The 27,520-nt window shown below is 39.0% G+C and overlaps 1 protein-coding gene across 1 annotated transcript in view; it reads left to right on the top strand.

Moving 5' to 3' along the window:
* PEX7 (peroxisomal biogenesis factor 7) overlaps positions 1-27,520 on the top strand; it is a 108,812-nt gene that overhangs the window by 67,887 nt on the left and 13,405 nt on the right. The window contains exon 9 of the mRNA XM_056853834.1: positions 11,079-11,178. Within this exon, the coding sequence (XP_056709812.1) occupies positions 11,079-11,178 (100 nt within the window). The remainder of the gene's footprint in view (positions 1-11,078; positions 11,179-27,520) is intronic.

Raw genomic sequence — 27,520 nt, forward strand, 5'->3', positions numbered from 1 at the left:
CGCTGAGATCCAGATTCCCAAGTATTTAACTTTATTGGCCTTCTCCCAACCTGTAAACGTACTGAATTCCTGTTGTTCTATTTCTGATAAATTTTTGAATATTGTCTTTGTTTTTTCTTGATTGACTTTAAATCCCGATATTTCCCCAAAGTCGTCCAGAGTCTCTTGTAGTAACTTCATTGATTGTGTTGGGTTTTCCAGAATTAACAGGAGGTCATCCGCGAATGCTCTCAATTTAAATTCATGTTTTTTAATTTTTAGACCACGAATGTCCTCCATACTCCTTAGTTTACAACATAGTGTTTCCAACACCAACAAAAATAATAACGGAGACAAAGGACAGCCTTGTCTAGTTCCTTTCTTAATTTGACAATTTTCCGACATTGATTCATTCACCAAAATTTTCGCATGTTGGGATGTATAAATGGCTGATATACCTTTCAAAAAACGGTCTCCAAAATTTAATTTTACCAATGTTTTTTTCATAAAGTCCCATGAGACCATATCAAAGGCTTTTTCCGCATCCAAAAATACAAAGGCGGCTGATCGTTGTATATTCTGGTCATAATATTCTAATGAGTCCAATAAGATTCTTATATTATCTTTAATTTGCCTTCCTGGAACAAAGCCCGCCTGATCTTCATGTATAAGGTCTTTGATGAATTTTCTTATCCTATTCGATAAGATCGAGGCATAAATCTTATAGTCCACATTTAACAACGAAATAGGTCTATAATTTGATGTTCTTTCTGGGTCTCTTCCTTCCTTGGGTATCAACGATATGTATGCATGCAACCAAGTTTCTGGGGCTACTCCCTTATCCAAAATTGTATTGCAAAGTGATACAAAGAAGTCTGCTAAGTTGTCCCTAAATGTTCTATAAAATAAAGCAGTTATTCCATCTGGTCCAGGTGTCTTATCCGTCTTTTGTTTCATTATTGCTTCTTGTATTTCTTCCCTTGTGATTGGAGCATCTATCCATTCTCGTTGGTCTGTTGAGAGGATATTCATCTGTATTGAACTTAAAAACTTATCTATTTTCTGTTTTGAAATATTTTCTTTCTGATACAGCTTAGTGTAAAATGAAACAAATTCTTTTTGTATATCTGTAGTTGAATGAACTGGTCCTTTAGCAGTTTGAATTTTTGTTATAATCTTCTTCTGAAATGAGTCTTTCAGTTGTGTTGCTAAAAATTTCCCAGGTTTATTAGCATGTTCAAAATATTTTTGTTTGGCAAATTTTAAGTTTTTGTTCATTTCCTCCATTATGACCAAATTTAATTGATGTTTAGATACAGAAATCTTCATTTGTATTTCATTTTTCTCTTCTTCTTGTAATGCCATAACAAGTTCTTGTTCCAAATTTTGTAAATCCCAAAGTATATTATTGGTAAATTGTAGTTGAGTTTTCCTCCACGCTGCATGTTTCTGTATCATAAATCCTCTTAGAACTGCTTTAAACGCATCCCACACTATATTCAACGTAGTTTCTCCATTAAGATTGACTTCAAAAAAATCTTTAATCAGATCATATAATTCTTTTTGAATCTTATTTTCCTTTAGAAGTTTATCATTCAATCGCCATCTAAATGCTTGTTTATTGTTCCACTCAAATGTAACCGGATTGTGATCAGAGAAAGTTCTTGGTAAAATATGTATTTTACGTAGTTGCGTAAAAATTGATTTACTAGACCAAATCATGTCTATTCTGGAGTGTGAGTCATGTCTCGCTGAATAAAAGGTATATTCTTTGGCTGTAGTATTCATTGTTCTCCAGATGTCTTGTAATTCCAATTCTGTAACCATGGTGAAGAAAGTTTTAGGTAAACATCCTTCATTTTCGTCTTTTGCTTTTGATTTTTTATCCAAAATTGGGAGAATAACACCATTTAAGTCACCCATCAATAAAATCTGGTCATTAGCATACTGAGAGATCAGTTCATGCAATTGTCCATAAAATTTTGTTTTTCCTTCATTGGGAGCATATATTCCTACTACAATCGTCTTTTGCCCCAATATTTTGGTTTTTATAATTACAATTCTCCCTTCGTTGTCTTTATATAGTAGTTCAGGACTAAGGCTAGAATGAGCATATATTACTACTCCCTTAGTTTTTGTTTCGGCCGATGCCACAAATGCTTGTCCAAGCATTTGCCTATCCAAATATTTTTTGTGTTTTTTTGCTATATGAGTCTCTTGTAAACAAATTAGGGAGTATTTATACTTCTGTAGATATTTAAAAATTCTAGCCCTTTTAGTTTTTTCATTCAAACCATTCACATTCCAAGAAATTACTTTTGCCATGGTACAATGATTATTGAAGCAAAATATGCAGTCTATAATTTAGTTCCTCCTGCTTCTCCCTGTGGTTCTTCTTCTTCTTCTTGTTCTTCTTCCTCTTCCTTTTGATCCCCAGTTAATCCTTTAAGATCTGATTTATATTTTCTCAGAAATTTTCCCACATCTGCTGTAGATGTAATTGTCATTTTCATTTCTTTGTAGGTAAAAGCCAAGCCTTGTGGCATAATCCAGCGATATTTGATACCATTAGCTTTCAAAACAGACACAAATTCTTTGTAATTATTCCTCTGTGAGAGTAAATGTCTTGGTATGTCCTTTAATAAAATTAGAGGAATGTCTCCTGCTGACACCGGGTTGTCATAATGCATCTTCATAATCTTATCCTTAATCCTAGTGTCATAGAACACTATCATCAAGTCTCTTGGCTTAGATCTTTTCATTCTAGCAGGTAATGGTATTCTGTATACTCTGTTAATAGCTTGGTTCAATTCTTGTTGATCCATCTGAAACAGGTAAGCCAGATTTGGGATTACAGTTTCTTTGTTGTCTCCCATCATATCTGGAAGGTTGCGCAGACGGTTGGTCTCTCTCACTCTCATCTCCATCATTGCTATTTGATCTTTTACAGTTATCTGATTTAATTGTATTGTTTCAATCTGTTTTTCTTGGCTTACTAATTTTTTCTTTGTATCCTTATGCTCTTCCATCACTTTCTTTATTGATAAGTCCATTGTTTGCATATCTGACTGCATAATGCTCATTTGGGTTTTTACTTCTTTAAGATCTCCTGTTATCACACCCAATTTGTGATCAATAGCTTGAGATGCTTGACCTAGGTTTGTCATCATAGAAGTTAACTGTGCCATCTGTGTAGACATCTGTGTAGACATCTGTTCAAGCTGCTTATTTGTTGCCTCTGTTTGTTTGGCTAGCATATCTTGTAATTTCTTATCCATGGCTAAAACTTGTACTGAGTCCTTCAGTTTAGTATAGGCAGGGCTATGCAATGAGCCAGAACGGGGTCGAGTTCCAGACATTTACATTGGAATAAGACTGGTAAAAGTCATGTCTTCAGACAGGGCCCTCCAGGTGGTAGTTAATAGAAGGTAGTTCAATGATCAGCTTGATAATTTTTTCGGGTTGAAAAGAGCTAAATTTGGCTTTAAAACAGCTTAATAAAGTTTTGAAATACCAACGAGTTTTATTGGACGCTCTAGGTCGGGTCTACCAGGAAGTATTCTGGAAGTTGTATTTGCCGTGGACCTTCTACCGCCTCATCTCGATGGTTGTTTCCTTTAGGAACTATTTCTGTGTAACTCAAGTGCGACGCGTATCCGGTCCTCCAGCTTGCTTCCTGTTGTTGTGACTCAGATGATAGAGAGGGTGGTATAGAGGGGCTTCCGGTCTGATGAATCCCTTGCTGCTAACGTGGCAGGAAACTCTTTTTCACCAGAAAATCAGGAAGAAATTCACCCTCCCCTTCCCTCGAAGTTGCTTCTCATTGGTGGAAATTTTAGTCCATCATCTAAGCGTCCTTCCAACTCTTTGTTTTGATTTAAGCTGATCTGTCTGATAAGGCTCCTGCCGCTAATCCTGATGGAATTTACGAATCAAACTTTCCCGATTGAGATAAGGGAGGAGCAGGGGCACTGGGAATATCTTCATCTACCCCCCAGTTATACGGTGATGCCAGTAAAAAACGAAGGGTTCTTTGTACTCACTTGGGCATCGAGAGGTGAGGTTCTTTTCTTAAAATAGTCCTTGTGTTGGTGTTAAGGTGGTGGAGGGTAGAGCCTTGTGCCAAAGCTGCGTTTTGGCGATTCCTTTCCCTAATTGCCCTCGCAGGACCGGCGTCCAGAGCTCTGGGGGACTTATAAAAGCTCCCTCAGAGTCTTTGGGAGGTCAAACTGCGTTTGCGGGCTGCAGGGAATTCCTGCTGTCCGACCCACTTGCAAGGGTCGGATTGGGGTGCATATATCACCCCTAAATTAGCGCAAACTTGGATTTCTCTCAGGACAGCCTGAGAGAACGTCGTACTCATCCCAGCACACCACCGGAAGTCATAATTATGCAAAGTTGACTCTCTGAACTTCAGATCAGAATCTCAACTTCATTTTTTTAGGGAAAGTAGTTGAAAGTGGGTTAGCAGAACACCTTCAGTTATATCTAGATAACACACACTTCGTCGATCTTTTCAGGTAAGGTTTCGACACTGTAGATCAAATCCTTTTTTCAGTTTGTTTGAGCATCTGCTTGATGTCAGTGGACTGATGTTAAATTGGGTTATAATAATTTTTGTCTGATCATATTCAGAATGTGCTCATTTGGGAAGATGATATACAAATTGACTGGTGTCCTTTGAGGTTTATTGTTATTCTAATGCTGTTTTAAATCTACATGGAACATATGAGATAGGTCACCTGAGGCCTTGAAGTCCCTCTAGTACAGCTTCTAGTTTCCCATGGTGGCTGACAAGCAAAGAATGAAGGCAACACCTTTACCTTACTGTTACTTTCAGAGGCAGTATGCCTTTGAGTGAAGATGCTTCATTTTCCCACAATGGCTAATAGCGACTGGTAGACATATCCTTCTCTATTCCCCTTTGAAAGCTGTTTCTCTGCTAGTAGCTATCATTATATCTTACTGCAGTGAATTCTGTAAATTAATTTCACATTATACAAAGAAGTACTTTCTTTCATCTGTCCTGAACCTGAACCATTGGATGGCCTGAGTTCTAGTAATCTGGAGTTCTCAGTCCACATGAAGCTAGGATTATTTTGCCTGGATGTGCATCACTTTCTGTTTACTTTGAAATACATTTGCTACTTGGTTGTCCACACATCAAAATTGAAGATATCCTTTTGGAAGCCCTTTGGAGCCCTCTGGTTGTCCCCATCCTGATTAATTTACTACCAGACTTGGAGCCACTTCAATGCTCACCTCTGGTTCTGGACCATTTATAAACAAATTAATATGAACAAGTCCCTGTGATGGATACAGGGTTAAACTCTGAGACTTGGGGACTCTCAGCCAACGGCAGCAGTCAGCAGACGGAGTCTGGAGAGCTGACGGGGTTCTTTGTGGAGGGAGGGAAGAGTGCTTGAGCTTTTGGCTCTGAGCTCCTGAGCTGTGCGGTTGTGTGGAGAGACTCTAAGAACCTGCGCGTTCATATTCTACCTAGCGTGAATAAACCAAACCTGTGTGGTGACAAGGGGGAGACTGTGGTAGCGAGAGAGAACCCTTTCTTCAGTCACTAGGTGGGAGGTGGCTCCTGAAACAGGGAGACTCCTGACTCAGGGTTTTGGGGGAGAAAGCTTTCTTTTCTACAGGAGGTGGGCAAATCTGAGGAGTGGGAAAGGTTGTGGATGAACCTCCACTCTCTGGCATTCTGTGTGCTAGGGTAGTCTGAGTCCACACTGGGTATATCGAGTACATGAATGTACTGAACAACATCTGAGAATATTAGATTTTGAACTGCTCGTAACCATCTAAGCTTGAAGAAAAACCATCAACCTAACATTTTTTTGTAAATAATAAACTTCAATTTAAATTTCTACTTTTAATATCTGCTTCGGCCTCTAAGCCTCTCTATTTCACCTGGGGAGAGGAAAGGGAAACTTTCTCCTCACACGAACAAGGGTGACAGACTGTGGGGCTTAAAGAATAATTAAAACCTCTCACAGCTATTACTGGTAATAGAAAAAATTGTGAGGCTTCTAAAGGGGGAACGAGAAGCACACCCCACCTCACAGTCCAATTGCCAATCCCTTGGGATTTTATTGATGGTTATAGAGTTTTACATCTTATTTCTCAAAAATAATCCTTTCTGAATATTAGTCTCTGAAATTTTTTGGAATTAATATTTGACTATAGGTCTCTTTTGCAGCTTAAAAGAAATTTCTTATTTTGTGCATAAAAGAACAACTATTCCTTCAGCAATACATAATGAGCTTTACTAAAACACACTGCTTCGGAAAGCTATGAGCAATTTTTAGTGTGAGCCAGCTGTGTATATATATCTGCTCTTTAGAAATGACTTTGTTGGGAAAGTGAGCTCTTTTCTTCTAATACTAGGAAAATCTAAAGAGGGTGGTTGCCATAGGGTACCTATTGTGTGCCCACCATTCTGGTCAGGTAATTTGCCGAGAAATTAATGAAGACAGCTTTAAACAAATTAATTCAGTAGTCTCTAGTGTTTGCAGTGTTCCTGAATTGCTCCTATATTGTATTTTGCATAGATTGATGCTTTCCGCTTCCCCTTTGCTAACCACTCCAGTGGCAAACCAGCTGTGTACATTATGGAAAAACATTGCTCTTTGTTGTAAGCACATTGTGTCTTACGTGACGAGAGAGGGGGCATTCTAGTGGGGGTGAAAGCAGGAGGTGGCTGTTGTAGTAGGAATTTTATAGAACAGCAGTCATCCCCCGGCACCACCAGGGCTCCTTCAACTTTTTTTAAATCAGCAATTGAATATTGCTATATCAATATAACATTACAACAATATGTTCTCTGAACTCCCAGCCTTCATATCTTTAAAAAGTAATTATTTTTGTTGTGGAGTTATAATGTACATAATTGCTATCAAGTCACAACTGACATGGCAATCCCAGCAGAAGGCTTTCAAGGCAAGGGAGAAGCAGAGGTGGTTTGCCATTGCCTCTGGAGACTCTTCTCTCCCATGCAAGAACCAACCCTTCTTACCTTCTGAGATCTGTTAAGGTCAGGCTATACCATGCTGCCTTCCCTTCCATGTAGTTATAATGACAAAGGCATATCTCCTCAATGGCTGTTTCCACACCAAGGATTTCCCACATTTTAGCCACCTGGTTGGTGCGTGCTCGTGCAGTTTCTTATCTATGAAGGAGAAGAAGTGCATTTGCTGGTCTTCAGTGAAGTACTGGTCAGTTACTCTTTTCATTTGTTGATGACTGCAAGAGGTCAGACCCTGCCAACAGTTACCTTAACATAAGAGAATTGCCTTCCTTTTAGACAAAGAGGAGGGAATCTCAGAGTCTCAGCAAATATGTTTTTTTTAAGGTTGTTAAAGGTATCGTGTTATTCCTATCTAGCATTACTCATGTTCGTTTTTTAAAAATCACTCACAGCTGCCTTTAGAGAAAGGGAAGGGGATCATTAGAGTTGTCTGCAAATAGTTTATTTTTTAAAGTATTGTATTATTTTTTAAAAGTAAAGCATGGGAGGAGAATCCTGAGGGTCACTTGCAAATGCAGTGTGGGTAAGGGGCCTCAATGCATATCTGGTGTGAAAGGGAAATGCTAAAACTGGAAAGCAAACAGATTACCCTGGACTGTCTGGAATCTCCATTGCAAGGCCATATCTCAGCAACCAGGCTAGCACAGAATCTACACCCTGGGGTAGAAGCAGCCCAGATTTGGGAAAGATCGGGGGAAATCCAAGTAACCCCCTAAAAGTGCATGGACCCCCCCCAAAAAAAGTGATACTCTTCCTAGCAGTGTCACACCTGGTGCAAATAACCTGTGTGGATGTAGCCTCTGTCTACTGAATAAGGATTAATTTAATGTAGTTTTTTGAAGCATACATGTCCCTGCCTGAAGAATGTAGCCTTCATTTGGCCATCTTTAATTTGCTATGTGTCTCTGTGCTGAGAGACTATAAAAGCCTGAAAAGTTAGATCGTACACTTTTGAGAATGTAATCAAACATTTTTTAAAAAATGTTTTTTTAAAAAGAAAGTTGCTGGACATCTTAGTGGAGGACAGGCTCTTGTAAAGGCTGAGAAGCCAAGAGCACTATATGTTCATTGTTTTGCACGTGTTGTGAACTTAGTGGTACATGATGTGTCAGAAAATGTTACTATGTGTACAGATTTCCTGAGGGAGTTATCTGACATGATTACTTTTGTGAAAACTTCACCAAAACATCTTGCTTTGTTTAAACACTTTCAGCAGGCACAGAACATAAACCTGAGACACTTTTGCCCCACTAGGCAGACTGTTAAAGCAGCTTCCTTACAGTCAGTGGTTTCAAATTATAGGGAGTTGATTCAATTCTTTGAGAATGTATCAAAACAGCAAAAAAAATGTATCATAACAGATTTAAAGAGTCCTGCTGTTCCTGGGTGCAAGAAGCCTGCACGATGTGTTGATGCCGGGTGTGATCCTCACCAGTTTCAATCTCCTAAGGATTTCTACAGGGAAATCTTTTATGAAGTCATTGATAATATCTATAGCAGTTTACACAATCGCTTTTCCTCAGATGTGTCCTAACACATGAGCAAAATAGAAACGTTTGCCATAGGAGAGGATGATAGTACATACATTCTAAGCTTTTATAAAACTGACTTGGATGCTGCCCGACTACAGCTTCATCGGGATATTGCAAGGGAGAGGAAAGTCAAACTTTTAGCTCTTTGTGATTGATCTAATCAGTGGAGAACAAGGGAAATGTCTGCGACAGCTACTACCAGAATTAGCTAAACTTATCAGAATAGCCTTTACCATACCTGTTTCCTCCTGCGCCTCAGAAAGGTCATTCTCATGCCTTCGTAGAATACAGACCTTTCTACGGTCAAGCATATGGGCCAGGCCAGGCTCAATCACATGGCTCTTCTTCATGGACATAAACAGATCTCTCAGGAAATTGATCGCAATGTTATAGCTAATGAGTTCATTCAAATAATGTCAATTAGAACAAACACATTGTGTCATTTAAGTACAGGGTATTTTGAATTGTTACATCTTAACGAGTGGGTTGTACTTAGATGACACAATCTGTATAGGGGTGGGGAGGTGAAGGGAAAATTGGGAAGGATAGGTGGGATATGGCAGGAGAGGATGATTAGGGGTAATAGAAGATTAGGAGAATATTTGATTTTACTGTAATTTTTAAAATGTAAATAAAGAAACAGTTTGCATTGTTAATTAAAAGTTGTATTTCAACTGTCTGATGATCATTTGTTGAAGCCCCCCTAAATTTCTGAGGAGCCCCTCCCTAAATCCCCCATAACCCTGCCTCCACAGATAATGGCAACGGAGGCCCCTCCCTGTGATGTCATAGCAATGCCTTTGGCCCAGCACCAGCCCCCCCGCCCGGGAAATCAGAAAGTCTACACTCCTGCTGAGACTGATAACACTTTGGAGAGGTTCAGGAAAAATAAACTCACAGCTAGGTCTTTAGGTCTCACAGCACTGCCTCCGTCTACCTTCAAGCAGAGATATTTCCCTAGGCACTCCCAATATAGTAGGTCATATCATGCCTCTCCAGCCCAACAGCAGCAGCAACAATACAGCCCTCAGTTCCTTCAGTATTCACCCACGAGCAAACAACAAGGGAAACACGGGAAAGCAGCATGGTAGGCCCGCTAGGGATCCTCCTAATGGGGAAAAGCCCTACTTGTGACCAGCTCACCTGTCAAGTTTCGCCACCCAGTTGGATCAGTTTTGCCACTGTTGGACAGCCATTACTAAGGACAAATGGGTCCTTTCTATTATCACTAAAGGTTATTTTCTAGAGTTCAAAATTAAACCAGTGTTTCAGTGCCCCTCCATCTCACCCTCCTGACCCACATCCCCTGAATAATAAATCAAATGGTTTCCACGAGAGGTGGAGCCAAACATGGTACCTCCCTTCTTGATTTGCAAGAGTCACAGAAGGGAAATACAAAGAAATCAAGGAAATCCCAGGCGGAAGGAAGGGGGAGAGAGAGAGAAGGAATAAAAAAAGAAGGAAAGCCTGAAGGGAGATTGAAACCACAAGCCTGCATGCTCACTAGTTCTCCTGATCCTCCAATGACTACAGCTGTTATTGCAGCCGCAGAAAACCCTTTCAGTTGAATAAGGGCAGCTAGTAACAAGCCCTGTCTTACAATGGCCCTACCCACTTTTTGAAAAGCTTGGCAGGTCTCATTGGGGAGCCCTGCCATAGGCAGAGAAATGTTAATGTGTTTCACTAGCAGGAGAAAAATATTTAGGGATTGTCTCACAAGAAATTCTAATTAAAAAGGAAGGGAAATTAGATGGCTTAGTCTTTAAGGTTTCAGTGTTCATTCTACACTAATAGAAGCAGGGGTAAGCGATATAATCCCTTTCAGCAATGTCACTTATGTTCATAGAGAGTATTACTTTCCCTATTTGTGGTTGGTCAGTTGTAATTTGCAGATATTAGAAGCACCCTAGATCCATGTGTTGGTTGTCTTATTTGCCATGGCTATGCAAATTAAAATAGTCCCTTGTTTCCTAGTGTTTTCTTATGATTGCTCTATAATGTCTAATTTGAGGCACTTAATGAAACATAGAGAGGAATCATAACTTAGTGACAGAGTACACGTTTTGCATACTGAAGGTCCCAGATCAAATCTTTGATGTCACCATTTTAAAATATTGTTGGTAATATAGCTGGGAAAGACTTGATCCACTGGAATATTTCTGCCAGTAACAGTAGATACGCTGTAGGCAGAGCCGGCTAGACCAGTGCTCTGATTTAGTGGGGCAGCTTTGTAGCTTCATGTGCTGTAAAGCTTCAGATTACTGTTTTTGCAGATTGTCCCGATGGGAGATCATCATGCCAGCTCTGTTGATCTAAATTTCCATATTGGGCTAAAGGAGATGCTTTCTTAATGAAGTACTTATTTATGCAGATGAGGCAAGAGAATTGTGGCAATAGGATTAATTGCATTTCTAAAGTAGATGAGTTTTGTTTTTCAAAGCGTCTGGCAGTTTCATGCGTATCAATAATCCAGAGTTCCATTTTTAAAAAAACGTTTTCAATTACCATAATTGTGTTCTTTCCATCTATAGAATCTGGGATTTCTCCAAACTCAATCCTCTGCTTGAAACTGTGGAACATCATACTGAGTTTACTTGTGGCCTGGATTTGAGCTTACACTACCCTGGTCAGGTAAGAGAAAATGAAGCTTCTATTCCCCCCCATCCCTGTGGATTTAAGTATTGCTGACCTGCGACCATATACAGTAGCTCTTCAGCTGTAAAATTTGCCCAGTAGAGGAGGGCACTGCTGGAATCTGTTAATGTAGATAATTTAGTTGCTTGTGTAGGTAGACATTGTTAGGAGATGGTGCTAAAACATACAAAGAAGTGGATACAAAGCTGACTGCAAAGAGCTTGAAAAATGACTTCTACTCAGGTTCACAAGATCATAGGACTGAATTCTGTCTAGGATTTCCATGCATGGAAGTGCAACTTTCTTGCCTTTCCCCTCCCACTACACCCCAAAATCCACTTGAAAAGCAGCTTCTAATGGGAACAGGGGACCCCCAAGAGCAGCATGAGGGGGTAGTAGGAGGGCTGTTGCAGGAGGGGGAAATTTCAGTTTTTTACTTTTTAAAAAACAGTATCTTAACTCTTCTACAAATGCTTATCTTTGGCATAGCATTTTAAAACTGCTAAATCTATAGCAGACGTGAGTAAAAAAAAAAGTCCAAATATCTTACAATTCTTATGATTTCCATCATAAGAATTCAGAGATGAAGCTTTTCCAGAAGTTTACTTTCACATTTAATGGTAACAGTGGATCACTTTGGAAAATATATTGTTTGGAAGGAGTATCTGGGAGGGGTGGGGATGGAACAAGACTGTACTTTCCTATCCACCAAATGCTTCCGTTTTCTTGCAGCCCATCAGATGTCCTTGCTGAGAGCTTATAAGCGTGGTCTGAACTACACCATGTCTTAGAATGCACTGTATAGCTGGCAAACATTATGTCCACATGTGCTATAGTAATTAGAGTGTTGGACTACGTCCTGGGAAACCCAGGTTCAAATCACCACTAACCATGATACTCGAGTCTCTGAACTAAAGCTACCTCAGAAGGTTACTGTAAAAGTAAAGTGAAGGAGCGAGAACTTTGTATGCTACCCTGAGGTCCTTGGAGGAAGGGTGGGGTAAAAATTCTAAAGAGATAAATATTAATCACCTGGGCCAACGTTCAAACTACCTCTGCTTGATCACTTGCCTTGAAAATCCCACCAGAGGTTGCTATAAGTTGGCTGCGACTTGATGTCACCTTACACACACACACACACACACACACACAGGACAACTTTGTTGTTACATAATTTTTACGTAGTGTACCCATAATGATATTGATTGCATCTCACATCCAGAGAAATAAGTGCTACAAAAGCAAAAACTAGAAAGGTAGTTAGTATTAAACAAATATCTGTTAGCAAGTAAATAAAAATTTCTAGTAAGATCTTCAGTGATTTACATTCTGAATATGTGAAATATATTTTTGGAGTATAATAGTGTTTTATCTTCTTTGTTTTAGGGGGAAAAGTTATATAAATTTGTGTACTTTGTGACAAAAGCAGATAGTTCCTTTAACCATGCATCTGATTTATTGTGTGTGTGTGTGTGTGTGTGTGTGTGTGTGTAAAGTGCCGTCAAGTCGCAGCCGACTTATGGCGACCCCTTATGGGGTTTTCAAGGCAAGAGACTAACAGAGGTGGTTTGCCAGTGCCTTCCTCTGTATAGCAACCCTGGACTTCCTTGGTGATCTCCCATCCAAATACTAACCAGGGCTGACCCTGCTTAGCTTCTGAGATCTGACGAGATCAGGCTAGCCTGGGCCATCCAGGTCAGGGCATTTGATTTATTACCTAGAGGTATTCTAGCCATAGAAAAAATGAAATTGGGTCCTGTTTATTATACCATTAAGAAAATTATTTTACTAACTCATTTATAAAGAACTAAAACAACAATCAACTAGATAATATCTATTACTCCTCCTATAAAATAATCCAAAACCTGAATAATATTCCGTCAAGAATACTCAATATTCTGACTTCAAATTAGAACATTTGAATAATCAGAATAAGGGCTTCTCTTTGTTCAATAAATGTTTTTGATTAACAAAAGAACAGCCTTCAGATAATCTCTGAAATCTCTCTGACAAATTTGTACGATATTCACAACAATGCAAAATAATGAAAACCTTTGGAACAATTTGGACTTTACAAATTACAAGGCAAGAAAAACCCTGTGGCTCTTTAACTGAAGAATGTGTGTGTGTGTGTGTGTGTGTGTTAAGTGCCGTCAAGTCGCCTCCAACTCATGGCAACCCTATGAATGAAAGTCCTCCAAAATGTCCTATCTTTGACAGCCTTGCTCAGATCTTGCAAATTGAAGGCTGTGGCTTCCTTTATTGAGTCAATCCATCTCTTGTTGGGTCTTCCTCTTTTCCTGCTGAAGAATACTATATACAATTTGTGTACTAAATATAATCCCATTAATCTTGATGGATTTTAATTGGGTTTAACCATGCTGTAGAAAAGATAGCCTCTCAAGGAAGAACTCATAGGGATTTTGGGCTATAAAGGCTATATACTTTGTTTGCCAATACAATGCAGTTAAGAATCTTCATTGGTTAAAAAATCATTGTGGGGGGTCTTTGTTTATTTAAAAAAAACATGTATGGCCTGTATTTGCAAATGATCACACTAGATGTTTATGTGACTTTGAACTGGGTTTCAAGTGATCAAGGATAGTTTAATGTTTTGGGTAGCATGCTGTCTTGTGTCCCCTAACTATCTTCCCAAGTGGAATGCTTTGTTTTTATCTCCTCTGTTATGTTACATATATCCATATCAAATTACTTTGATTTTTTCTGAAAATCCAAACAAATTCTGATTAATTTTTTAAAATGTCTTCATTTTTGTTATGAGTGCACAGGTGGGGGTTCCCTTGAGCATATCTAACTACTTCTTTAACTTTCAATAAAGTAAGTAAACCAGATATTCAACCATATTGAAGTTTTCCCTGAGACTTTGTGAGCATTTGCTATGGTTTGAAATCTCATTTGAAGACAGTATGGAATAGATAGTTATCCATGAAATAAATGGATGAACAGTCCAGTTCTTGCTTCAGTGACCAAATTCATTTTTTCTGACTGAATGTTATTTTAAAGATACAAAGAAATATGGGAATGTATCATAAAGAGCTTGAAATTATGGTATTTTAGCACTGCTATAGTACTCAGGCTACATAACATTCAACAGAAACATGGGGGTGGGGAATAAAAATTCTGAAAGGCTTTTTCTTTGCTTCGGTACCTAGTTATCTGGCCTGCTCTGTATGCTACAGAGAGCTTTGGCTCCATATGTAAATGAATGCTTTCTGTTGAGCAAGGCTTTTTCTATAGCTGTTGTCTGCTTGAAAGCAGAAGCAGGGACTTTGAAGGGGGAAATATCTCTTCACATTCTCATATGCAAGTTCTTTGAAGTATGAACAGCAATTCAATTTTTAAATTGCAATTTTAGAAAAAAAATTAAAGGCAGTAGTGGTAAGAATAAAAATCTATTTCAAAGTGCTGAAAAACGAGAAACTCACAAAACATTCAAGTATTGTGGTGGGCGCATAAAATTATAAAGAGCATCTCTGGGCTCTAAAGTGTAGCCTTAAACTCCCTAGAGTACATCCCTACATTTGCAAAAAAAAACAATGTAAAAACTTCTGGTGTTAATGGAGCAGGATTGCACTACTGATTGGCTCGATGGTCACTCTGAGAAGAATGTTGGGGGAGAAGGACCAAGGCTTCACTCCCATCTCCCAAAGATCCTAGAGGCACATTCTGTTACAACTGCTGCTGTTTGTACCCCCCCCCCCATTAACTTGGGCTGGATCCAACCACCTAGTGAAAAAGGAAGAGTCCTTTCTGACCACCAAAAAGGTAATGATGTTGATCGTAGGACCTTAATGCACAAAAACCATGTGGGATGGGAGGCTATAGTAAGAAGGGGAATTAGGCAATACTGAGAGGAAAAGATGGCTAGATCTCACTGTCTGCACCTTCCACTATCTCCCTTGGGAGGACACCTTTGCAGTTAACATAACCTCTGGTATAGCAGTGTGTTGAATTCAGTTGAGAACCTGAACTGTAAGTAGCATGTTGGCCTTAAAATTCTCACATTTTAGATGTGTGCACATTTCCTTTATATTACCTGTACAGAGTGCTTTTAAGGAGCCCCATGACACAGAGTGATAAGCTGCAGTCCAAGCTCTGCTTACGACCTGAGTTCGATCCCGACAGAAGTCGGTTTCATGTAGCCAGCTCAAGGTTGACTCAGCCTTCCATCCTTCCGAGGTCAGTCAAATGAGTACCCAGCTTGCTGGGGGTAAAGGGAAGATGACTGGGGAAGGCACTGGCAAACCAACCCGTAAACACAGTCTGCCTAGTAAATGTTGTGATATGATGTCACCTCATGGGTCAGTAATGACCCAGTGCTTGCACCTTTACCTTTACTTTTACAGAGTGCTTTCAGCCATCTGTTTATTGCAGTTCCACTCAGCTCTCTTTTGTGTGTGAATAAATCAGGAATGAACCACTGATAACTGCAACCAAGAAGACTGTCCTATATGGATATGATAATGTTGTCAAATATGCTACCTTATTGTATAATTTTCTGAACAAATTCAAAGAACAGATTACAGTAATTGGTGCTTTTAAAAATTCTCATTGATTCCTGCCAAACCTTTTAATAGCGCAAGATATCCTACCACTTCATTGAGCAAAGTTTGAACAGCTTCTCCAACAGAAGAGCTGGAGGAAATCAGAGGAATGTTCTTCCTCCTGCCTAAGATAGGATATATGCTAGTGTCTTTGAGTAAGTACGGACAAACCATAGCATATCAACTATTGGCAATAGCATCTTGTTAATTGTTTCAGCATAGAAGCATTCATTTTCATTTTCTAATAAATAAGTTCATTTCTGTCATACGTTCATGAAAATGCAATTCCATCTTATCAGTAATTGCTTTTAAGAAGTCATAATATCTGTTGAAAAAATGTAAGTAATTTCTTTAGATAAAATTTAACCTGTTCAGTCTCTTTATACCAGTCCTAAGTGTATTAGATTACACTAGGATACCGGAAGCGGTCCGAATGACAAAGCAAGACTTTAGTGACAAACTATTAATTGAGGACCTGTCAGAGGTATAACTCAGTTGGCAGATCATTACTTACTTCAATGATACTGCTCATACAGCCAATTCAGCTCTGAAAGTTGTCACACTAAGATTAAAAATAAAAGAAAGGAAAAAATATATTTATCCATATATTTATATTGATAAACAATAGAGAATTAAGAATTTTTAATCTTAATCGACTGGGGGGGAATTTGGCAACTGCCCGTGTAATATTAAAATCCACCCCTGCTAAAAGAAACCTCAGATTATCCAATTCATACATAGGGTCCTAGATAAAAGGCTTTATCCATCTATCTCTTGCCTCACTGAGCAGATCACATCTGAATAAAGAATGTTGAAGGGTGTCCATTTGACCAGAACCACATTGACACACTCGTTGAAAATACAGCACCTTATTTAATCCACCCAGTAGCTCCTCTAATGGAATGGCATTCAATCTGGCCAACATAAATAATCGTCTGTAGCGTGGGACATCAGGAAGTTAAAGTATGTTGGAAGAGATTGTGGCATCGTTAAACTTAGGTATAAAGGTGAACATACTCCACGTGCTCTTATTTTAGTGCTTCTAAAATCCAGTTTTTGCAGGCAGCTCGAGATTAAAGAAAGAACTGCTGATGACCCATGATCTTTTAAGTCAGAAAGAGAAATTCCTAAAAACTGGATTCGATGTTCAACCAATTTGCTCCACGAGCACTGATAAGAATCAGCTTGCAGTAAGTGTAAGTATCCGTTCAACTACATAAAGGATAGAATCTTAACCCAGAATCTAAAGACTGCGGCCCAAATCCAAGCTTCAAGGGATCTAGGGCCCAATTCTGCACGCAATACAGTTAGGAGCACCAGTAATTTTACAAACAAAATAGTTCAGGAGGAAATCAATAGATTCTCCTCAGGCTTCAACCCACAAAGGTGCTCTGTACAGGAATTGTGATCCTACTTTACTGTTAAATACAGTTATGGCAGCTGGAATGTATTGACCATACTGACTAACTTTAGAATAGAAAAAACTGATTATTGCCTTTGTAGCAGTAAGCGCTTTGATTTCTGCATTTCTACTATGGGTTGTCCAGAGCATATTAGACTGAAAATAAACCCCAAGGTATTTAAACTGAGTAACATGTTCAATAAGATTACCATTAACATGCCAAAGATACCTCTGTTGATGTTAGGACCTAGAGAACCGCATCATGTTAGATTTGCTGTAATTAATAGTCAGGCCCTCGGAACAGCAAAAGAACTTAGAAGTTGGCGTAAACCCACTGGGGTTCTAGAAAGTAACAATGTGTCATCAGCATACAGTAGGGTTGGAATAGGAGTTTGGGCCAATATAGGGGGATGGAACTGCTGGTTATTTAATCCGAGGGCCATGTCATTAATGTAAACAGAATGGGAATCAGCAAACACCCGTCTTACTCCCTTCTGTAAAGAAAAGGAATTGGACAGATGCCCTTCAGAACTACAGTAAAACTGGGCAGCTGAGGGCTCACAAAGTCTTTGCATTAGCCACAAAAGTCTCTGATCGATCAAGGTCTTCTCTAATTTTTCCCGTAGGTGCTTCCTTGGTACTGAATTGAAGGGTGTTTGTAGATCTACAAAGGCCATATAAAGGCACCCTTTTGTAACAGCTGTATATTTCTTAGCCAAGTGATATAATAACATTCTGTGATCAATGGTTGATCGTCCTTTAATGAAGCCTGCCTGCTTGGGACCAATAATATTCTCTAGGGAAATCCAATCAAATAAATGAGGTAACAGGACAGAGGCATATATTTTACCCAATACAGACAGCAAACTAATAGGACGATAGTTACGTGGATTGTTTTTATCCCCCTTCTTATGGATAGGGGCATTTTTTTAAAAAAAAAATTCCCTTTTCTCTTTTATTTTTGAATTTCTCTTTTTGCTTCCACGGCGGCTGAGAAGCCTCTGAGGAGGTAGCGCAGCTGCGCCACTTCCTGTCTCCGTGGATCTGTCCCCCCTTCAGGATTGGGCTGCCCATATCTATTTTATGCAAAGGCAAATATTGGGGGGGGGGGAGGGAAACAACCCTGAAATGACAGCATAGTTTCTACTGTAGACTGTATTATGGTGATGTCCTGCATCATGTCCATATGACATCAAAAACGTAAAACAGAATACACTTCAATCTCATGGATTTTCGGACTTCCGGATGCGGGGGTGAACGCTGCGGCAGCGCAAACCGTGCTCCGGGCTTAAAGCGGCTGGGGGGGCAAGGAATCGGGGGGCCCCAACATCTTAACGCGGCTCCCCTTGGAGAAGAGGGGATGCTGATCGGCATGCCGGCGAGCCTCTAGTCCTAGGCGCGTTTGCTATCTCGGAAGCGGCAGTGAACACCCGGACGGGTGAGCGGAGGAGCCGGTGCCATCTATAATCGCAGGAACCCGGGAAGGCAGCGCTGAGCCTCGGATCGTCAAACCAAGGTTTTTTTTCCCCTACGTTGTAAAGAAATGAAAAACTAACTCACAGAGGTGTCTGACAGTGTTTAAAATAGTGATAAGCAGCCTGGAATTTGCTATACACTCGCTAACAATACCAAAGCGAAACTTGGCATTTTGCCAGCTTGTTGCACACTTGGAATTCTTAGGCCAGCTAAGCCAAGCTAGCTAATTCAAGCTAGAAATAGATCTAAATGGACTCTAAAGGTGTTTAAAAGCTGGCAATGGAAAACTGAATGATGATACAGCTGTGCTAATGTCACTCCAGGTCTGATTACTGCTGCAATTTAAAGTTCCAGTGGCAAATGACTTTTGAACTGATGTGCTAATTAACAAGTTTCGCCTCCCTCCTTTTCTTTCTTTTGGATTATAAAGAACAGCCATTTTAATCTTTTCTGATGGGAGACAAAGAAGATAAAGAAAAGAAAGACACAGAAAAGCATCCTAAAATACTTATCAAGGAGCCTAAACATCTTCAGATCCATCAACCTTTTCCACCCCGTAGAACAGCTTCTGTTACAAGCCCAGCTGTTTCACCAGCCACCCCTCCAGTAACAGGGACAACTATTGCTACCAAAATGGCTAAAAAACCTGATGCCACCCTGAACTCCTTACAAGAACTTTTGACCAAAACACTTCAGGAGGTGACATCAGTTAAACAAGAGGTGGCAGCAGTTAAACAAGAGGTGGCATCAGTTAAGCAAGAGATGGAATCTGTCAAACAAGGTCTGAATCAAAATACAGCTGCCATTTCTTCACTACAAGATTCTATTTCATCTTTGACAGTAAGGCAGGACAAGTTAGAGGCAAAATTTCAGAAACACTCAAAGGACAACAAAGAAATCAAAAAACGGGTTGATGTCTTAGAACTGTCAATGGAAGCAAGTCAAGAGAGAGAGGAAAGACATGACGACCATACAGTGATGTTGGAGCTAAAAATAAAAGAAAGTTGGATCCGTATACGTGGTCTCAAAGAAAAACTTGAGGGCACTGACTTAAAAAATTATCTGAAAATGCTGTTGGCTGATTTTCTCCGGGAAGAGGAAATGATTGTGGAAGGCATGATTGTAACAGCTTACAGAGTTAACTCTGCCTATGCAACAAAAAACAAAGTCCCAAAGGATTGCTTGGTTCAGCTTTTCTCAAGAAATCATCGGGACCTGATTCTGAATAAGCATTATACCAATCCACTTACAATAGAAGGTACTCCGGTGAGGTTAATGAAGGAGATCCCGGGAAGACTACTGAGGAAAAGAAAAGATTTTGCAGATTGTGGAAAGGCTGAGATACAATGGAATACAACACAGATGGGAATATCCTCAAGGAATTTCTTTTGTCTTCAAAGCAAAAAGGTTCAAGATCACAGATATTGTCAAAGCTGAACAGTTTCTAAGAAGATATGAAGGAGATCTACATAAACCACCACATCAACCATCTAAAGAACTAGCTGGAAAGGATCTCACTGAAGAAGAAAAGGCAGCAGAAGCAAGTGGGGGGGCAAAACTATCATCGGCAGATGAGGACGAAGATGGCTGAACTATATATAAGGATCAAAAGAGACAGGGGGGAGGGGTGAGATTAGATTAGATTTGGGGGGGGAATTAATTAACATGGGTTTTTAGTAAATATTAATAATGCTACAAATTGTGTCATGGAATGTTAATGGTTTGAATTCTCCTAATAGGAAGAAATTATTCTATCATTTACAAAAAATCTAAAGCTAATATTTTTTGTCTACAGGAGACGCATATATTAACAAAAGATGCTATATGGTTGGAACAAACAAAACTGGGTAAATTATTTACATCTTGTAATGAAAAGAAAAAAATAAATGGAATAGCTATGTATATCCCTTCAATATTAGAACCCAAGATTGTGTATAAAGATAACGATGGGAGGATTTTGATGGTAGAAATTTCAAGTGGTTTTCAAAAAACAATTTTAGTTGGTATCTATGCACCTAATAATAATCAGAAATTATTTTATACTAATTTAGCATCGATATTAGCTGAATATGCCAAAGAAAAAATGATATGGATGGGAGACTTTAATGGTGTAATGGAACCAAGGTTGGATAGATCAGCAAAGAAGAAAAAGGGTAAATGTGATGGTAAATTACCAGGTATTTTTAACCACATTATAGAACAGTGGGAAATGTTTGATGTATGGAGATTGGTAAATGGCAATAAAAAGGGATATACTTTTTATTCCTCAAGACACTTCTCGCATTCAAGGATAGATATGTTTTGGTTGTCCAAAGATATTACAGGCTTGTTGGAAGGTCCTGAAATTTTACCTAAGGTACTATCTGATCATATTGCAATTTCGATTAAGATTAATATGGGGAATAGGAGAAATAAGCCGTGGTTTATAAATGAATATTTATTGAAAAATAAAAAGATAGATCGGTTAAAAATAGATATACAGAATTACTTTTTGGAAAATATTGATAAGGGGACCCCGGATGAAACTGTGTGGGATGCAGGTAAAGCAGTAATAAGAGGTTTATTAATACAACAAAACTCGAGATGGTTTAGAGAGAGAGAATGGAAAAAGAAGAAAATCTTAGAAGAAATTAAACAGGCAGAGAAACAGCTAAGAAAGGTGCAAATGAAATCACTTAAACAAGAACAGATGGTCAAGATAAAAAATTTATAATCCCAATATGAATTTTTAATAACTTCAGAATTAGAAAAAAAAATGTTTAACAGGCAAAAAAGTTTTGAGCATGCAAATAAACTGGGTAAATTATTAGCTTGGCAACTTAAATATAAAGAGAAGAAGTTACCTATATTAAAAATAAAGAGGGTTGGAAAAATAACAACAGATAAGCAAAAAATTATGGAAACTTTTATAGATTATTATTCAAATCTTTATAAACAAAGAGTTGTTTCGGAGAAGGAAATAGAGGTGTATTTAAATCAATTTGAATGGGAAGAAATTTCACAAGAACAAGGATTTATTAGATTCTAACATAACTTTGGAGGAATTAAAAGTAGCTATAGGTAAAAGTAAACTAAATAAATCACCAGGCGAAGATGGATTTACAGCATTTTATTATTAAACTTTTATAGAACAATTATCACCTTATTTATTAAACGTAATGAATCATTGTTTGCAGAAAGGATCCATCCCAAATACCTGGAAACAAGCAAATATAGTATTAATTCCTAAACCAAATTCAGATTTATTGGATGTTAAAAATTATAGGCCAATTTCATTATTAAATAATGATTATAAACTCTTTGTAGCTATTTTAGCAAATAGACTGAAAGTAGTATTAAATCAGGTTATACATGAAGATCAGACAGGTTTTCTTCCAGGAAGATTGAAAAGTAAAAATGTTAGAGTAGTATTAGATCTTATAGAATATGCAGAATTTAGTACCACACCTTTTGCAATGATATTTTTGGATGCAGAAAAAGCGTTTGATAATGTAAACTGGAAATTTATGAAAAAAGTGTTAGAATATATGGATTTTGGGGGAAAATTTCAATTGGCTATTGGAAATATATACACTTATCAAACTGCTAGGTTGCTGATTAACGGGAATTTAACATCACAATTTGAAATACAAAAGGGGACTAGACACGGCTGTCCTCTGTCACCTTTATTGTTTATTATAACGTTAGAAGTTTTATTGAGAAAAATTAGAAATAATATAGATATTATAGGTTGTAAGATTGGGAGAAATCATTTTCAGGTTAAAGTGTATGTGGATGATTTAGTTTGTTTTTTAACTAACCCTATTAGTCAAATTGTAGAATGGAACAAAATGGTTGAGGTTTATGGAAAACTTGCAGGTTTTAAAATAAACAAAAATAAAACGAAAATATTGATTAAGAATATGCCAGTTTTGCAGCAGCAAGAGTTATCAAAATGTATAGGTTTTTCTATTGAACATAAAATAAAATATTTGGGTATCTGGATAATCTTAATTTGTTTAAAAATAATTATACTAAACTATGGCAGCAAATTACCGTAGATTTAAAAAATTGGGAAAAAATTCCTTTATCATTGTGGGGTAGAATCTCGGTAATTAAAATGATGTTTTACCCAAGATGCTTTTTTTTATTTCAAAACTTGCCAATTATAAAAGGAACTAAAATGTTTAAAATTTGGAAAAAAGATATTCTAAACTTTCTATGGGGCAAAGAAAAACATAGAATAGCATGTAACAGAGAAACAGGAGGTTTAGGGTTACCAGATTTAAAAATGTATTATGAGGTATCTTGTTTTGTTTGGCTAAAGACTTGGATTATGTTAGAAAATACCAAAATATTAGAATTAGAGGGTTATAATTTACATTTTGGATGGCATGCATACTTATGGTATGAAAAGGAAAGGGTAAATAAAGAATTTAATATTCATATTGTCAGAGCTGGATTATTTCAAATTTGGAAAAAAATATAGAAGGATTTTGGAAAACAAGACCCCAGGATGGGTTAATCCAGTAGAAGCATATATGAGAAGAGGGATACATTTAAATTTAGATATGGATATGTATAGAAAACTTATTGAATGGAAAGAGGGAAAATGGGTTTTAAGAAGCAGAGAAGAACTTGATATAAAGGATTGGTTTTTGTATTATAGATTAAAAGATCTATTTAACAAATATAATCAGCTTGGATTTAATAAAAATAAATCTGAATTAGAAAAAATATTAACAAAAGGAAATAAGGGACTGATAGGAAGAATGTATAAATTATTAATTGAAACTAATTTAGAGCAAGAAAGAATTAAACCAGTTATGATAAAATGGATAAAGGATTTAGGGTTTAATATTGAACTGGAAATATGGGGAAATTTATGGAAGAGAGAATTTAAATTTACAATAACCAATGAAATTAGAGAAAACCTATATAAAATGTTTTATAGACGGCATATAACCCCTGAGATTATATCAAAAATGGATAGAGGAGGTACGGATTTATGTTGGAAATGTGGAAAGGAAAGAGGTACATACATGCATGTATGGTGGGTATGTAAATTTTTTTAAAAAATTGGAAAAAAGTACTTAGGGAAACTAATAATTTGATCAATGGTAGAGTAAAAAGGAAGCTGGTATTTTGTTTATTGGGAATTCCACAAAAAATATTACTAATAGCGATAGGGTTGTTTGCCAATACAGTTTTGCTGCTGTAAGAATTGTAATAGCTAAAGTTTTGAAGCAGGTACATAAACCTTCAATTGTTGACTGGAGAGAGAAATTATGGATGTATGTGAGGATGGCCAAATTAACGGAATTCCTACATGGAAATGATATGGAAGAATTTTAAAAAATATGGTTTAAGGCCACCTCATATTGGAATAAAATGGCAAAAATGGATACTACAATATTACTTAGCGAGTTATAGAAATTAGTTGTAATGAATGTATATTATATTGTTGATAAGTTTATTGTAAAAACTGTTTAGACACTTCTTTGGAAGTTGGGTGAAGGGTTACTTTTTGAGGTGGGTGGAGGATGAAGGGGTATCTTTTTGGATTCTATGGTTTGGTAAACATGAAAGTAATAATTAGTACATAAAGATACTCTTTTGTATTTTTTGTATTTTGTTATTTTTTATTTTTTATTGTAATCTTTTTTTATTATTGTTTTGTTTTGTGTTATAAAATTTAATAAAAAATTTTTTTAAAAAATCTCATGGATTTTCTTTGCCATTCTTATACTTTGTACTAGTGAAGATCCCCAATAAAAAAGTTGTTAATATTTAAATCGCCATTCTTATTGGCAAGAAGCAATAGCTGGTGTAGGGCTGAACTCCCACTTTTTTGTATTTTACTTGGAAAAATGGCAGTCTTAAATATACTTGCTTCTTTTACCAACAGCTGCAAGAAGCATGTATATTGTGCTCTGGTATCTGTTTTGGTCCTGAAAGGGTTGTTTAAAAGCACCCCTGAGACAAAACAAAGGCAAATGGGTTACTTGGCAGCTGGACCACTTGTATTTCTCAAAGGAACAGGAATGAACAGGGATATATAGGAGTCCACAACATAAACTAGAGTTCATCGTCGTGGCCTCTTTGCAGTCCCATATGGGAACTGCGCGTGCGCAGGCCTGCCGCGGAACGCTTAGAAAGCTTCTTTTTAGCCCAGCAACAAGGATTGCTCCCCCTCCCCTCAGGCAACAGTCCTTCCCGCCCTTTTGGACACGTGACATAGGGGCGGGAAGCATCCTTCCCTCAGTTCTCTTTCTGCCACTACAGTTAGAGGATGCTTTGTAGCTTCATCTGTCTTCGGAGAGTTTTTTCTCTCAGCATTTAGTCGTCTTTCTCTACAATTTTCTATCTTCTCTGCTCATCTTGGTCCCAGGATGGCTCTCTTCAAGAAATGTGAGAGTTGCTGGACCTAGATGGCTAAATCAGATGAACATGAGGATTGCCTCATGCCTGGGTGAGGGCCATATTCCCTCTGCTTGTCAGGCCTACTCCCTGTTTACACCCAGTGCCCGCAAAGATCAGGATTTGAAGCTTAAGACTGCCCTGTGGGAACAAGCTATGAAGTTTCCTGGAACTCAGGAGCCAAAAAATCAAAGTCTCCCTCTTCTGTGTCGATGTCTCCACCTCAACCGACCAAGAGTCTCTCTTCGAGTTCAAAGAGAGCGGGGTCTGAACTCCCTACGGAATCTTCTAAAAAAAAGAAGCATTCCTCTTCGTTGTCGAAAAATTCGAAAAAATTGAGCTCTAAACCTGCAATTGGTGGGTTGTCGGCTCCAGTGGGTTGTCCTGATGCCGGACATTTGTCGGCTTTGATGCCTGTCGTGCGGCTGAGCCCGATGCATCTGGACGTTGCTGAAGTTGAGGCGCTCACTCCTGTAGCGGAGGCTCGCCCATCGACCCTGACCGCAGGGCCTCCATCCCATCAGTCCGTATCTGGAGACTACGTATCCAGATCTTGGCTCCATTCCCCTCGACCTCAGGATCAGGAGCGTCTTGATTCCTCTCCTTCGCCTCGGCGTTGACCCCAACTTTGGGAGCGTCGTGACTCCCCTCCATCGCCTCGACGTCGTGATCGAGTGCATGATGCCTCAGCTGTTGACAAACCCAAAACTCCATCGCCTTCCAGAAGCGTTCCCAAGATGCTTTCTTCATTGGACAACAATGTCAGCGAGGTCTCCCACGGATGCTTTGACCCCAAAAAACTTTATGGCAACCAGTCCGGGACTTTTCCGAATGAGTCCTTTATGGGCTGTCATGGCTGTGATGCCAGTCGGGCCCGACACCATTGAGGGCTCACCCCCTGTGGGGTTATTGTCAATATGAGCTCCAGGCTTGGGCTCAGGGTGACCCTGGTTGTACCATTGCACACCGGCAGAAAGCAGTGACCTCCACAGTTGCTATGCCACCAACGCGCTCAGACCCAATCCACAACTCAAAGTCTGAGTAGAAGGAAAGGTACTCTGAATCAGGTCACGCATCCCTCCCATCACCCGATGACATCGTAGGGGACCCATCCCTGACCTCCCGCACGGAGGATACTAGGTCATATTCCGAAATGCTTAACCGTCTCGCTAAGGTACTCGGGCTTGAGGTGGCTCCCTCAGACCCAATCCCCGATAACCCCATTATGGGAGTCCTTTTTTCAACTGCCACTGGCCCAGTTGAATTCCTGCGGGTGAAGGGCATTCGCCAAATAGCTGATACCTTGTGGGCCAAACCTGCTTCTAATGTCCCTTCAGTCAAGAAGATCAAGAATCTATACAAAATCAAGCAGGATGGCACCTTTTCTGTACCAGCATCCCTCCCCTAACTCCACTGTCACCAGGGTCCTCACCTTTAAGGGCCAGGGGACCAGTCATTCTGCCCCCCTCAATAAAGAGGGGAGGAAATTGGATGTCATCGGCAGAAAAGTTTATACTGCTGGGGCTCTAGGCCTTAGAGTTTCCAATTTCTCATCTCTCATGGGTCGATATCAAATGTTCCTATGGGTCAGGGTGGCAAGCCTTTTAGCCTCCTTGCCCAAGGATAAGGCTCAAGAAAGTAAGATTCTGCTTTCAGAAGGTTCCAAATTAGGTAAATACCAAATCTCATCCCGCCATGTGGCGGATGCCACCAGTAGAATGATGGCAACCAGTGTCGTGCTCACTGACACTCTTGACTGCACTCCTCCAACCTCTCCAGTGATGCCAAGGCATTCGTAGAGGACATGCCCTTCAATTGGAAGTCCTTATTTAATGAGAATACAGATGAGTGGCTTGATAACATCCATAAGGATAGGATCCCTGCAAAGGCCATTGGCATTACCCAACCTACACCACCCACCTCTTTCAAAATGCGGTTTCTTTACAGACATCAAAACTACCTGGATAGGCCTTATCATTTCCAATCTTACTATTACCCCCAACAGGGTCAACCCAAGCCCTTCTACCCTCAGCAGCAGGCTAAGAGGTATCAGGCTAAACAGAGGGGGGGGGCAAGAAAGGAGGTAGATCTCCCAATTGTTCCTCCTACAACAAAAAAATTGCAGCATGACTGACCGACCTGTCTGTATGTGCTAATGTTACATTTTTTGAAAGATTTAAGTTGTTTGCTGATAACTGGTGTTCTATTTCTAGAGATAGTTGGGTTTTATCAATCATTACTTTTTGGAATTTTACAGTGTCCCTCCGTGTGGTTCTCCTCTCCCCTCTTAGGAACCCGATCCTCCATAGTTGTGTGAGGAGGTATTCTTCCTCCTCGAAAAGGGTGCCATTGTGAGAGTGCCCCCTTCAGAAGTCCACCATGGTTTTTACTCCCATTACTTCCTGGTGGACAAAAAAGATGGCGGGAAGAGGCCCATCATGAATCTGAGGGCCTTGAATAAGTACATAACTCATGGTTTGTAGTCCTTGATCTCAAG

Source organism: Euleptes europaea, chromosome 7 (assembly GCF_029931775.1).
Source record: "Euleptes europaea isolate rEulEur1 chromosome 7, rEulEur1.hap1, whole genome shotgun sequence".
NCBI classification, from domain to species: domain Eukaryota; kingdom Metazoa; phylum Chordata; class Lepidosauria; order Squamata; family Sphaerodactylidae; genus Euleptes; species Euleptes europaea.